The 15,077-nt window shown below is 36.1% G+C and overlaps 1 protein-coding gene across 1 annotated transcript; it reads right to left on the reverse strand.

The window, feature by feature from the left end:
* Positions 1-2,917: 2,917 nt before the first annotated feature.
* Positions 2,918-8,568, reverse strand: LOC140154712 (uncharacterized). Its single transcript, XM_072177279.1, has 2 exons — positions 8,436-8,568; positions 2,918-4,419 (listed from the first exon to the last, which is right to left on the reverse strand). Exons 1-2 carry the CDS (start codon positions 8,566-8,568, stop codon positions 2,918-2,920), a joined length of 1,635 nt encoding a protein of 544 aa, XP_072033380.1.
* Positions 8,569-15,077: the final 6,509 nt, after the last annotated feature.

The following is a 15,077-nucleotide window of genomic DNA, read 5'->3' on the forward strand; positions in this document are numbered from 1 at the left end:
TAGTGATGGTAAATTCTTATTAAAACTTGATACTCGGTATTGATAGTGTTGCTTATTAAAATAGCGATTACATTTTGATGTTTGTAATTGACAGTGTTGAATGTTTAAATAGATGATCGCATTAGCGTGAAACTCAGAGTTATAACTTTAGTTCTACAAGTTCTAAACGTATTATTAGCTCTGCTTTAATATTAAAATAGCGAAACGTATTAGATTCTTATTACATTTTGATGTTTGTAATCGACAGTGTTGAATGTTTAAATTAATGATCGCATTAGCGTGAAACTCAGAGTTATAACTTTAGTTCTACAAGTTCTAAACGTATTATTAGCTCTGCTTTAATATTAAAATAGCGAAACGTATTAGATTCTTATTACATTTTGATGTTTGTAATTGAGAGTGTTGAATGTTTAAATCGATGATCGCATTAGCGTGAAACTCAGAGCTATAACTTTAGTTCTACAAGTTCTTAACGTATCTGCTTTAATGCATCGAGCACGGAGATGGTCATCTTTCTCTAAGTAGCTAAACGTAATGTAGTCTTATTAAATTTCGATACTTGTGATTGATATTGTTGCTTCTTAAAATAGCTAAACGTAATCAGGTTATTGTGCTAAATTCTTATTAAATCTTGATGCTTGTAATTGATAGTGTTGCGTGTTAAAGATAGCTAAAGTTTATCGTGATAAATTCTCGTATAATCTTGCTATATATATTATTGACAGCGTTGCTTGTTAAAATAGCTAAACATAATAGCGATAAATATGTATTAAATTTTGATGCCTGTAATTGATAGCTTTACATGTTAAAATAGCTAAATGTAATATTGGTAAATTCGTATTAACTTTTGATGCTTGTAATTGTTATTATTTGAAATTACTTGGTACTCTAGGTCGGTAAACATGAGTAAGTTTTAATCTATCCCGTAGAGGGCTGAGCTATTTGATGATGAAAATAAACTAGCACATGCCACGTACACAGACTCCACAATACCATACTGACCAAAGTTCCAAAGTTTCCAGGCCCATTGGTGTTTAATGAGCAACAATAACAAGTACAGGTATACAGCTGTTTTAATAACGGCAATGACTATCCATTACAAACATCAACATTTTTAAAATACGAATGCAGCACCATTACATTTAGCTATAACAATAACAATAATTACAGAGAAGTCCTTTTCAGAGGCCAGAGCTTTCGGAACTCTAGCGAGTGCCATCTACAGAACAACTAAAAAACATGATGATGCGCCTTATATACACACTAGGGTATGTCAAAGTGATTGACATAAAGTGTCAAGAGGCCCGGTCAAGATAGAGGGGATGTCAAAATGATTAACATCGTAGTAAATCTTGATGTTTGTTTTCATTCGTTAATAAGACATACATGACCAATGAATAATACAACTCAAATGCGGCATGTCAATACTGGCAACCAAAAATATGCATTTCTCGTTGAGAATTATAAAATTGAAGCGAAAATAAATCAAATGCTTTAACGGCACACCGAAGTACCACTCAAGCAGATTGACAAAATACAATCGTAAAAAAGAATAATTAAGAACGGTATAGCATGTGGTCATCACATTAAATACAATTGTGAATGCACTTTTCTAATTGATGCGTCGTAGGTCCTGAAAAAGCTTACTCCCTTTCTTCGATTGAACGAAGGTTCCTCCCGCCAGACATTATATGTCCTGCTTGACCCCTACACCCTATACAAATCCTTTTAATGTTGGTTTTCCGAAAAAGATTTGTATAAATTTTACAGAAAATCACAAAAGAGCATGGTTTTGACACACATACACAATAGTGTTGCTTGTTAAAATAGCTAAATGTAGTGATGGTTAATTCTTATTCAATCTTAATACTCGTATTTGATAGTGTTGCTTGAAATAGATTCTTATTAATCTTGATGCTTGTAATAATTGAGAGTGTTGAATGTTTAAATACCTATACGTAATACAGGGTGTCTCAATAAAAATAGGCCCTGTGGTTTGGGGGACGTAACTTAAAATATCGGCAGTAAAATCAAAACATTTTTAAAGATTCAAAAACTATGACGTTTCTTCTTTTATTTGGTGCACAAAACATGAAAATCCGTTCACGCGTCACAGAGATAATTGGGATTTTACAAATAGACCCATTATTGGACCGTTCCAATGGGGCAATACACATTAAACACTAATGTTCTGTATTGTAGTGTATAATGGCAAAAGAGATGAAGTTGCTGAGTACGAATTGAAAAGAAATTAACCAATCAATTAATCTCTCAAAGAATGTTTTTCGCGCCTTTCTGTTTGGGTTAACAATATTGTTCAAACATTTCTCAAGAAACAATATAGGGCCAAGCAGAATTTATTTCAGAATAATTATCAGGTTGTTGAACAGCAAGGATGACGAGTTTCTTTTTGTGCCTGGTGTAGTTTAAGTTCTTAACAGAACAGTATCCGAGGGAGAGGCTTCATGATGGAAAACAATAAAAAGAACAGTATAAAATGCATTGATACTTGACATTTGAAAGTCAACAAAATCATATCTAAAAAAATAGTGATTAAAGAGTTTAACTTCAACACTACACTATTTTTCGCTCACCTGGAACGTTTTCACTAGTTCGACTAGCGTCTTCAGCAGATGGTGATGCTGTGATGGTATCTTGTCTACGATCGGGATAACCTTCACTGATGACGTCATATGATTGACAGAATGACGTCATAGGATGTTACGATGTAGCGGCGCCCCCCTGGGCATCAGTAGGTTGTCCCAAATTGGGTCTATTTCGAGTCCTTTGTCACGATTCAGTCTCGGTTTCTGAGTTCTTATGTGTATAGCTTCCAGAACTCTGCGGGAATATTCTTTTTGTTCCCGTTCAAGCACTTTCACATTTTCCCAGTCAATCTGGTGTCCTTTTGATCTGACTACGTGCTCCCTGACCGCTGATTGGAACTGCCGGCAGTGGATTTGTGTTCACTAATCCTTTTCTCTAACTTCCTGGCAGATTCACCGATGTAACTAGCATCACAATCAGCGCAGGTGATCTCATACACAATACCAGATTGCTTAATGGGTTCTGTCTTGTCTTTAGGGGCTACTAAAGCACTCCTGAGTGTATTCTGTGGTTTGAAACTGGTAGAAACTCCCGCAGTCCTAAACGCTCTGCGTAACTTCTCAGAAAGGCCTTCTATGTAAGGCAGAGTGACAAAACCTTTGTTGGCCGTCTCCGAGTCCGGGTTCTGAGAAGCGCGGTCTTTCTCCTTGGGCTGGTCGCGGAAGAAAGTCCAGTCTTTATATCCACAGTTCCTTAGGGCGTTTTTAACATGAGCGATTTCCTCCTCCTTATCTGTTTGATCTGTCACAACAGTTTCCGCGCGATGAAGCAGCGTTCTCACGACACTGAGCTTATGTTCAAGTGGGTGGTGAGAGGAGAAGTTCAAGTATTGCTCTGTATGTGTGGGTTTTCTGTACACTTTCACTTTGAGAGTTCCGTCTTGTTGGCGACAAACTAAGGTGTCGAGGAATGGAAGTTTACCGTCTTCCACTTCCTCCCGCGTAAACTTTATATTTGGATCAATGTTATTAATGTGATCAGTGAATTGTTCGATGTGCGTAGACTTTATCACCACGAAGGTATCATCCACATATCTTTTCCAAATACGCGGCGGGTGGGGGGCAGATGTTAATGCCTGACTTTCGAAGTATTCCATGTAAGCGTCCGCAGACAGGGGACTACAGGAACTTCCCATCGCACATCCATAGCGTTGAAGGTAGAATGTCTCTCGGAATACGCAGTAAGAAGTGCCCAGGCAAAATCTCAAACAATCAAGCACTTGTTCCGGCTCAAGATTTTCTGCTTCACCTTTCTTCCAGCTGGAATCACTTTTCAAAAGCTCACCGACAACTTCCAGTGTCTTGTCTACAGGGATGGAAGTGAACAGAGCAGAAACATCAAATGACACCAAGGATTCATCCGGATCCAATTGTAAATCGCGAATGTCCTCCACGAAGGATTGTGTGTTAGAGATGTGATGTTCGGTGTTGCCAATGAGAGGAGATATAATCCCTGACACAAACCGCGCAAGTTCGTAGGTGACCGATCCGATGCTAGATATAATCGGTCTCAGCGGGGCACCAGCCTTATGGATTTTTATCAATCCATCAAATTTAGGTACATCACAGACAGTCGGATATAATTTCCAATAAGTTCTTGAGTCAATGGCACCTTTATCCTTCAGGTCTTTCAATAATTTGATGAGTTTAGTCTGATATTTCTGAGTTGGGTCTTTCTTTAACTGTTCATAAACATTCACATCCTGGAGAAGTGCGTTTGCTTTCTCTTCATAAACAGCTGAGTCAATAACACAAGTGGCCCTGCCTTTGTCACCAGGCACAATGATTATATCAGAGTCTTTTTTAAGCTTATCTATGACGTCATCAGTGAAGGTTATCCCGATCGTAGACAAGATACCATCACAGCATCACCATCTGCTGAAGACGCTAGTCGAACTAGTGAAAACGTTCCAGGTGAGCGAAAAATAGTGTAGTGTTGAAGTTAAACTCTTTAATCATTTTATCTACCACTACGTATGAATATCCACTCGTATAAAAAAATAGTGTTGTTTGTTAAAATGGCTATACGTAGTGATGGTAAATTCTTATTAAAACTTGATACTCGGTATTGATAGTGTTGCTTGTTAAAATAGCGATTACATTTTGATGTTTGTAATTGACAGTGTTGAATGTTTAAATAGATGATCGCATTAGCGTGAAACTCAGAGTTATAACTTTAGTTCTACAAGTTCTAAACGTATTATTAGCTCTGCTTTAATATTAAAATAGCGAAACGTATTAGATTCTTATTACATTTTGATGTTTGTAATCGACAGTGTTGAATGTTTAAATTGATGATCGCATTAGCGTGAAACTCAGAGTTATAACTCAGAGTTATAACTTTAGTTCTACAAGTTCTAAACGTATTATTAGCTCTGCTTTAATATTAAAATAGCGAAACGTATTAGATTCTTATTACATTTTGATGTTTGTAATTGAGAGTGTTGAATGTTTAAATCGATGATCGCATTAGCGTGAAACTCAGAGTTATAACTTTAGTTCTACAAGTTCTTAACGTATCTGCTTTAATGCATCGAGCACGGAGATGGTCATCTTTCTCTAAGTAGCTAAACGTAATGTAGTCTTATTAAATTTCGATACTTGTGATTGATATTGTTGCTTCTTAAAATAGCTAAACGTAATCAGGTTATTGTGCTAAATTCTTATTAAATCTTGATGCTTGTAATTGATAGTGTTGCGTGTTAAAGATAGCTAAAGTTTATCGTGATAAATTCTCGTATAATCTTGCTATATATAGGTATTATTGACAGCGTTGCTTGTTAAAATAGCTAAACATAATAGCGATAAATATGTATTAAATTTTGATGCCTGTAATTGATAGCTTTACATGTTAAAATAGCTAAATGTAATATTGGTAAATTCGTATTAACTTTTGATGCTTGTAATTGTTATTATTTGAAATTACTTGGTACTCTAGGTCGGTAAACATGAGTAAGTTTTAATCTATCCCGTAGAGGGCTGAGCTATTTGATGATGAAAATAAACTAGCACATGCCACGTACACAGACTCCACAATACCATACTGACCAAAGTTCCAAAGTTTCCAGGCCCATTGGTGTTTAATGAGCAACAATAACAAGTACAGGTATACAGCTGTTTTAATAACGGCAATGACTATCCATTACAAACATCAACATTTTTAAAATACGAATGCAGCACCATTACATTTAGCTATAACAATAACAATAATTACAGAGAAGTCCTTTTCAGAGGCCAGAGCTTTCGGAACTCTAGCGAGTGCCATCTACAGAACAACTAAAAAACATGATGATGCGCCTTATATACACACTAGGGTATGTCAAAGTGATTGACATAAAGTGTCAAGAGGCCCGGTCAAGAGGGGCTGTCAAAATGATTAACATCGTAGTAAATCTTGATGTTTGTTTTCATTCGTTAATAAGACATACATGACCAATGAATAATACAACTCAAATGCGGCATGTCAATACTGGCAACAAAAATATGCATTTCTCGTTGAGAATTATAAAATTGAATTTTAGACTTCGCTATTCGCCTTCTTTTCTAGTAAAATTTTGAAGAAAAATCTTATCTTATTCTGTTATGATATGGTTGATGATACATGTATATTGAAATCATTTCTTCATAGAATTTCCAATCTAACAATGGTTATATACTGCGCCAATAAAGTATCCTTACACTTGGAAAAATAATCATAATTTCAAAACTGAACAATATTGGGGTAAATTTGTTTTTTAATAGATGCATTATCTAATCCTGTACATTATGGCACCACATTGAATCCAATGTAACCTCAAGAAGTTATTAACGTTACAAGCAATTGAATAGACAAAGGTCCAGTTGACAAACTGGCCTATACAAGGTGGAAAAAGATTCCAACAAGCGAAACAAAGAGACAACACAGTTTCTTCAATGAAGCGTTATTTAAGGTTATTAATTATTTTAAACTGTTGTGATTTGGTAGTTCACAGCATCTTACGAATGGTAGCGAACTTTGGCAAAACTGCATTGCTCAATTCATAGCGAGCGTGTAGAAGAATTAAAATATCACAAATATACTTTTATAGGTGCTGCGGTTCTCGAGTTACGTTGTAAAGAGGGCTGAAACAACAACACTTTTGTAAAACATACATGAACTAATTAACAACAATAAATTAAGCAAGATAGCAAAGTATACGATTTGTAGAATGAACTTTTGCAAAACATTAAAGGCTGGGGTATGAACGTTTGGACAGTATTTATTGTGGGACATTAGAGCACATCAGACATATCGAATTGCATTCTGAATACGAAGAATGTCATTCTGATATCAAATAATTTTGATTTTTGAAATTCGCAATTTAATACACATTTTATGGCAAATCATTAAAATTGATATTTTTGATATTTAACAGTACTTGAAGTAAACTTTATAAATCTGATGATTTATACTTAAAAAGTATGTAGGTGGGATGAAAAGCCGACGATCAATTTAAAATTTAGACCTTTCGTATTGAAGATATGGATTTTTTTCCCAAAACACCAAAAAAAATTAGGTCTTTTGGAAAAAATCCATATCTTCAATATGAAAGGTCAAAATTTTCAATTGACCGTCGGCTTTTCCTCCCTGCTACATACACTTTAAGAATATGTCATTAGATTTATATAATTTACTTCGAGTACTGTTATATATCAAAAATTGAAAAATATCAAATTTTAATAATTTTTCATAAAATTTGTATATCTTGAATTTCAAAACTGAAAATTACTTGATACAGAAAGACATGCTCCGTATTCAGAATGCAATTCGATAGGTCTGAGGTGCTCTCATGTCCCTCAAAAAATACTGTCGAAACGCAATAAACGCTCATTTTAGATCCCTTAAGCTGTTAATTTTCACTAATATATTGATCTAGATAATGAAAATCGATTTTTAGGTTGCTTCGACCAACAATACCTCGTCTACCCTTAAAGCAGTTTTTATTTCAGTTTTTGCTTCTCTGTACTTTTCATAACTTTCATTTTATTTGTCAGTTCTTTTGTTTCAGTTTTCTTTCGTTCCTTTTGTTTTAAATTGAAGCCAAACGCATAAATTAGCCATTCACCACTCTCAAACCAGATGTCTAGTCTGTGGAGTTTTGAATAAGCCAGTTTGTCACTTTTAAAACGGGACCTTCGTCTAATCAAATGCTTGTAACTTTGTTTCTTGAAGTCACATTGGATTCAATGTGGTGTCATAATGTGCAGGATTAGATAGTGCATCTATTAAAAAACAAATTTACTCTAATATTGTTCAGTTTTGAAATTGTGATTATTTTTCCAACTGTAAGGATACTTTATTGGCGCAGTATATATTCAAATAGAAGTTTCAACCCTGGCTCTGATCACACGGATAATGAAGCAGCGACTGTAGATCAAATGTGACAAATAATGTTTAGAATATGCCTTGACTTTGGAACACTTGTAATGGAAATACGAGAACTGTTTGATATTTTCAATTGAATTGAACGGGCGACATTGGTCTAGAACTTGAGAGGAGGTAGTGGATACTTGGGATCCGGAGATGTGCTGTAAATTTATTGTATGCTTTTGTTTGTAATATGCCCAAATGTTTCACCGTAGATTATTTGTTATGCTTGTGGGTTTATATATATCAAATTTGGTGTTAAAATTGCGCGAGTTTTCTTTTCGAAGATATCTTCGCTTTTGTTGTCGCATGCTGTATACTAGAGTTATGGACGTTTAAAATGGTATCGAGACTTTTGGACACCCTGTACTTGTAATTGTTGCTCATTAAACACCAATGCGCCTGGCAATTTTGGAACTTTGGTCAGTATGGTATTGTGGTACCTGTGTCCGTGGCAGGTATCCATGATATAATGTTAATATGAAGCAAATTGCCGCATGTCCGCTGTTTCTCAAGATCAATTGTTAATAAATCAACTGTCGTGTACTGGCTATCCAACAGGCACTTTGTCACCATAGTGATGGTCATATCCTGACGTGTAATCTATTATATGTATTAAGTTTTTTATTCTTATCCCAGCAAATCAATTCCACCATTTTTTGCTTTCACAAAGCAAATACTACAAGTAATAATGAATCTCATAGCCATTGTCACAGTCTAACAGCTAAATCCATTCTTTGTTATCTCCTTTGTTTTATTTTAGATTCTCTTCCCAGCAAATCAATTCCACCATTTTTTGCTTTCACAAAGTAAATACTACCGGTAATAATGAATCTCATAGCCATTGTCATAGTCTGACAGCTAAATCCATTCTTTGTTATCTTCTTTATTTTATTTTAGTAGTCGGAAACATCAATAAGAGTAGTAGCAGTAGAGTGATTACAAAAGACACTGGTGACATCATTTTGGTCCTGTGTTATTGTGATAATTGCTCAGGAAAAGCGAAAATAATTGTCAATTGTACACCATTTTAGCCCAAAATTAAGGTGATATTTTTTTTAACCATGCCAATATTCAAGTTTACATTTGCCCAAATAAGGGTAAAATTGTGTTTACCGGGGCAATTTTCAATTTGTAGGTCAGGGGGTTGAATTTACAGATGTTTGGTATTAGGGTGATGACATTTCCTTTTGTGAGGTTGGTTTTAGGGGTTTGGAATTTTATTTTCTGCGGGGAGGGGTCGAGTTAGCAAACCTACTCATTAAAAGGGATTAATCCCCCCGCAAAGGTTACCGTGGTATTCGGACATAATAAGCCGCAAATAACATGAATAAGGGTGTCGTATTGAGGCCTCTATGTAGTTTTAGTATAAAAGTTTTTTTCTTCAACAACATCACAAATTTCACCTAAATAAACCGCAAGGTTTGGAATAGCATAGTTTTGCCGTTATCATGTTAAAATAAAAGATTATTATTATTATGATTTATCCTTCGTTTAAAAGGATACAAAATTTTGTGCCCCTATATGTGTTTATTTTTGTCTGTGGCACCATGTGATAGTTGTTTGGTTTTAGTAGTTCTTTCTTTTTAGTCATAATAATACAGCTAGTACAGACGCCGAGTCATATTAATTTAGGATTACATTTCATACAAAAAAGTCCCCGACGACACTCGTTTAATCTTAGTTCCTCTGTGGTACCCTTCAAGATGTTTTTCATACTTTACAAAAACATGCATATCTTCTTTTCCTTGTTCCGTGTTTCCGCTGTGTCGGCCGCGCCGCGGCGATATTCGTTTTTTCTCAGTTCCGCTGTGACACCCTTCTACAGTCTAAACGCAGGACAACCGATCTTTTGTTCTGCTTAGTCGCGCTAAAAGTCGATCGATACATGTTAAAATCAACACAATTCCGAGATACACCTTTTTGCTATGAAATTTATTTTCTCGGTCAAATATAAAGCAAAATTTTTTTTTTCTTCAGTAATGTCAAATAAAAACATAGTGCTTGGATGAACATTTTTTTTAAAAATCCTGGTGTTAAAATTAAGCATCAAATTGTGTCTTTTAGTGTGATATTTTTGATTTTTATAGGCCTTTAGTTCGCCCGTGAGCTTTTTACAGAATTCATTTTTTAGCGTTTCAAACTAATATAGTTTGCTAAAGAAAGATATTTCCCACCTCTGTAAAGCACATCGTGTGGGTCTATATATTATAGTTTTGTCAGAATTTCCGTTTTTATTTTACCCTTTTCCCCTTTATGCTCCGAAAATGTCAAACTTAGTACTTTACCTCGAGAGCAACCAGGAGAAATAATCGATATTTCAATTGCTGTCAACCCAGGTCCCTTTTCCATTGAAAACCAGGATTGCCTGACCAGCGATTTGGTAGCCCAAATCCCCAATTCTGGTAAATGAGGTGGATTTTGGAAATTTGCTCCCGTGATAGCCTGCAATTTCAATTTATAGGGGCTATGGATTCCATGATTATGAAAACCATTTTGTCTGTTTGTTTGTTTGTTTGTTTATTTATTTACATAGGATGAGGTCCATGGGAAAATCCACTGTCCAAACCTAGAAAAATTCGCGTGTTATTAGAGGGGATTTTAATTTTCTGTCCCTCCTATCTCCAGGTGAATTTTGAATGACCCCCCCATCGCGGGTTGGCATTTTCATTACACCCTTCAGACTTGCGTTCGGGTTTGTGTAGGCCTATTTGTCATAATTTAGCGCTATAGGACCTACTTTCTAAATGTATAGCTATAGCCGTGCTATATAAATATTATAAGGTACCGGTATGTAATATTATTAGGGATGCCCACTCTCAATACAGTTTCCACTAGAACGATTTTTCATTTACTGTGTGCGTGCACTCACACACGTATTGTCTATGGAGAAACTGATCGATACAAGAAATCCCAGGCCTGTTAAATGGCGTACATACTTGTTTTGATCCAAATGTAGGCCTATATCAGGGTGTTTCATGAAATTCCTGATTCCACCAGAAAACATTAACCAAACTTTTTCCTGTTTGGTCAGTAAATAGAGAGGACCTTCCTGCATGAAGAGATCAACTTTTTTAATGAAAAATTTAATGAGATGAGAACTGCAACAGGTTGAAGTGACACCATTCCGTGCATCAGGTGTTCAAACGCAATTATCTCCGAATTTGGAGTGAATCAGACAAGCAAACTTACATACTCATAAAATTTAACTATTTATGAAGACAAAATGTGTAGGATGTTAAGAAATTTAAGAATGTTTAAGCCTACGCGGCCCATCTCAAATCATGCACTTCCCGTGCACTTCTCACTACCATGTCCATTTCATAGGGAGTATAAAACCGGGGACCATCATGGCTTCCATGCACACACAGTGTATTGCTCAATGTAGTAAAGATAACCTTTGAGTTGGAGCAAATTTCTCAAAATTGGTAGTGATTAATGTTACCAAACTTATGCCATGATGAAATATAATAATTTTTGAAGATAAGATGTGCTGACCTTAAAAGATTGAACAATGTTTAAGACTACCGCTTTTCATTTGAAATAATGGACTTATTGTTCATCTCCTCTATGGAGATATTTTCCATGGCGGCCATCTATGATCATGCTTGAGGTTTCACCAAACAAACCATGGGTTTTGAGGTCTTATATTTTTTGTTGTATGTCAACAAAATCGATTAAATTTTCAGGATGATCTTATTTTCATGTTGTTATAAGCAAATATAATGTTCCAGATAAGATAGTTAATAAATACATTAAGAAAAAGTACCTTAAAGTTGCACTTTCTGTTAGTATTCCTTTTTGGACTTTAACTTTTTAACATGTTCTAGCAGCCCTATATAAAACCGTGACACTCGAAAGGCCATATCTCTGGAATGAAACGTCCGATTAAGATTATTTAAACGCCAAAATGTTTCTTTCATCAATTCCCATCCAATAAGTTAGGTCTTAATCAATTTAAAAGTACTTCAATTTTTAGTGGACATGCCTAATATTATGTAGGCCTATGGGGGTGGGGTGGGTACTCAACACATTTTAACCATGACTTACAATGCAAGGCTCATTGTTACCATAAATGATTTTTCCTTTAGGTCATTATAATAGGTTGTTATAAACTTCCGTGTTTAACCTTGTATTGTTTTGGCTGCTTCATTATGACTTTCGGTGGGTTTAAGCAATTTCAAACAAACACAAACAAAAGGCACTATACCGAAACACAAGGTAATTTCTTTGCTATATTGAAGTTCTGGCAAAACTGTATCCAGGCCGGGCACCCAGAGATATCGATCCACAATGCTAGTATTTCACTCGTGGATTTTAAATTTTTTTCAGCTGGTAGTCAAAAATTATGGAATCAAAACGGAAATTCTGACAAAACTATGATATATCGCTCACGGTGATGTGCGTTAGAAAGTTGGGAAAAATCCTTCTTTAGCGAACTATATTACTTTGAAAAGCTAAAAGGTTGATCCAAAAAAGGCTCACGGGCAGAGTTGAAGCCTATCAAAATCGAAAATCTTACACTAAATGACTGAAAGTTTAACACTAAGATTTGAAAAAAAAATACAGTATCAAGCATTACAGTTTTTCCTGACATTTACTGAAAAAATGAAAATTATTGCTTTTCATTTGGCCGAGAAAAAAAATTTTACACTGAAAAGGTGTAACTCAAAATTTTGTTCATTTGAATACCAAATTCGATCGTTTGTATTGCCTTATTAAATGACTGAGTGAGCCTTGCAGAACAATAACAATCGGTTGTCCAGCGTCCTAACTGTCTAGGTGTTTTTCTTTGAATGTAGCACACACGTACTTACAACTTTATATCTTCTTTTTCTGGCACCGCTGTTCCGCTGTGGCGGCAGCAGCGGTCACATTTTTTGTTGCGCTGTGGCGGCCGCGGCCATATTTGGTTTTTCTCTGTTCCGCTGTAGCACCCTTCAAAGTGTTTTTTCTTACAATGTAGCACACATGTACTTACAACTTTACAAAAACATCCATATATTCTTTTCCTTGTTCCGCTGTTCCACTGTGGCGGCCGTTTCGACATTCGTTTTTCTCTGTTCCGCTCTGTTCCGCCGTGGCACATGTGGCGGCGCACATGTACTTACATCTTTAAAAAAACATTCATATCTTCTTTCCTTGTTCCCCTGTGGCGGCCGCGGTCACATTTTTTTTTCTGTGCTCCGCTGTGGCGGCCGCGGTCATTATTCGTTTTTTCTCTGTTCTGCTGTGGCACCCCACGGTGTTTACTTACAACTTTACAAAAACATCCATATCTTCTTTCCTTGTTCCCCTGTTCCGCTGTGGCGGCCGCGGTCATATTCCTTTTTATCTGTTCCGCTGTGGCGGCCGTGGTCATTATTAGTTTTTTAACTGTTCCGCTGTGGCACCCTTCAGGTTAAAGACCACTAATAGGCCTGGGCGATACATTGAAATACGAAGAGGAACTATTTGTTTTCATGGCAAAAGACTGCATTAAAATCGCTGAAATTGATCAAGTTATATAGCCAACAAAGTACTTTTTAGAGTTTGATGCTTCAAAATGGTACATTTTCTCTCATTATATGACATTTTTTGTTGTAATAGTACCAAAATTCATACGCACGGCTTCGGTTTTTAGTAAACATTCGCCCTATCATATTGTAACTTTCTGCTTCGAGGGCGCACTGTCATTTTAAGGTGTTTACGGTTCAGTGCGTTAAAACAAGAAAAGTCTCAGGTCAACTTATGTTGAATTTTTGATCATTTGGCATCTAAATCGTATAGTTTCACCTGATATTAGTGGCATTGAACTGTGAGAGTTCTGAATAATGAGAAAATTCCACCCGAAATTAGGCATTTTCCCATTGAAACCCGTGTAATACATAATTAGTGGTATTTAACCTATAGAAACACTGAATTCTATGGATCTGATATTCGTCATGGAGAATTTTCTAGCTATTTTTTGCTTACATTTCTAAATATTTAACTGTATTTGCCCTGGCAAGAAAACGTGCATCTTCTTCGACTACTAAGGTATGTTTTTAGAACCCGGTTTACGGCTGGTTTCTGTGATTTCAGGGCTTCTAAATTCAACAACCTGCGCTTGCCTGCGTATACATATAGAAAGCTTAATGATGATGAAAAATCAATGTTGATGATCATATAGATATGCCACTTTGTTAATTAGAACAACATGCACATTTTGTTGGTGATTTCCTTGCCCTAAATATCGTACATAGGCCTATACGTGTAAATACAGTATAGGCCTAGGCTATAGGCATTTTGCTTAAGCTTTAAGGCGCATGTAAGGCCTATAGTTGCGTGTAAAATAAAATGTTGTCTTTGTGTACACGTTGTCTATGGGCCTCTACAGCCTCATGTATGGCCTCACTCTATCCTAACTCAAGCCGAAACCATAACTTGATCTATAACTCTATTTTAAACCCATATCTAATCCTCGGACCTAGCCGTATCTCTATCCCTATCCACGAACCTAGCCCTATAAAGCACCCTATTCCTAATGCGAACCTGACCCTAATCAACAATTCTAACACTAATCAGCAAGCCTAAATCGGAACACTAACCCTAATTCAATCTTAATCTGATCTGATCGTGCTAGGACATGCTGCAGATACGAATCTCCAGATATAGTCTAGGTTGAAGCAAAAAAAGCGAAACAGTCATCATACAGGGTGTCCGAAAACCATTGATATTTTACTCGTCATGCTGTTTTCCAGAAATTTTCTTGTTAAAACATGTATTGCAAATGTCAATGTTTACATTCATGGCATTTTACCCGAGATTGCAGCACTTTTGTGCTTATATAGGTTAAAGACCACTAATAGGCCTGGGCGATACATTGAAATACGAAGAGGAACTATTTTTTACAAAAACATCCATATCTTCTTTTCCTTGTTCCGCTGTGGCGGCTGTGGCGGCTGCGGCGACATTCGTTTTTCTCTGTTCCGCTGTGGCACCCTTCAAGGTGGTTTTTCTTTAATGCAGTGCACATGTACTTACATCTTTAAAAACATCTATGTTTTCTTTTCCTTGTTCCGCTGTTCCGTGGCCACATTCGTTTTTTCTCTGTTCCGCTGTGG

The sequence above is a fragment of the Amphiura filiformis genome, chromosome 6 (assembly GCF_039555335.1).
Source record: "Amphiura filiformis chromosome 6, Afil_fr2py, whole genome shotgun sequence".
Taxonomy (NCBI): Eukaryota; Metazoa; Echinodermata; class Ophiuroidea; order Amphilepidida; family Amphiuridae; genus Amphiura; species Amphiura filiformis.

Excerpts from the sequence above, each read along its gene's own strand:
- LOC140154712 (XM_072177279.1), bottom strand. The coding sequence starts at position 8,568 with ATGGTGACAAAGTGCCTGTTGGATAGCCAGTACACGACAGTTGATTTA. Across the intron at positions 4,420-8,435 it reads GATACCTGCCACGGACACAG|ATAAGCTTAAAAAAGACTCT; the intron begins GTACCACAATAC and ends ATGACGTCATAG.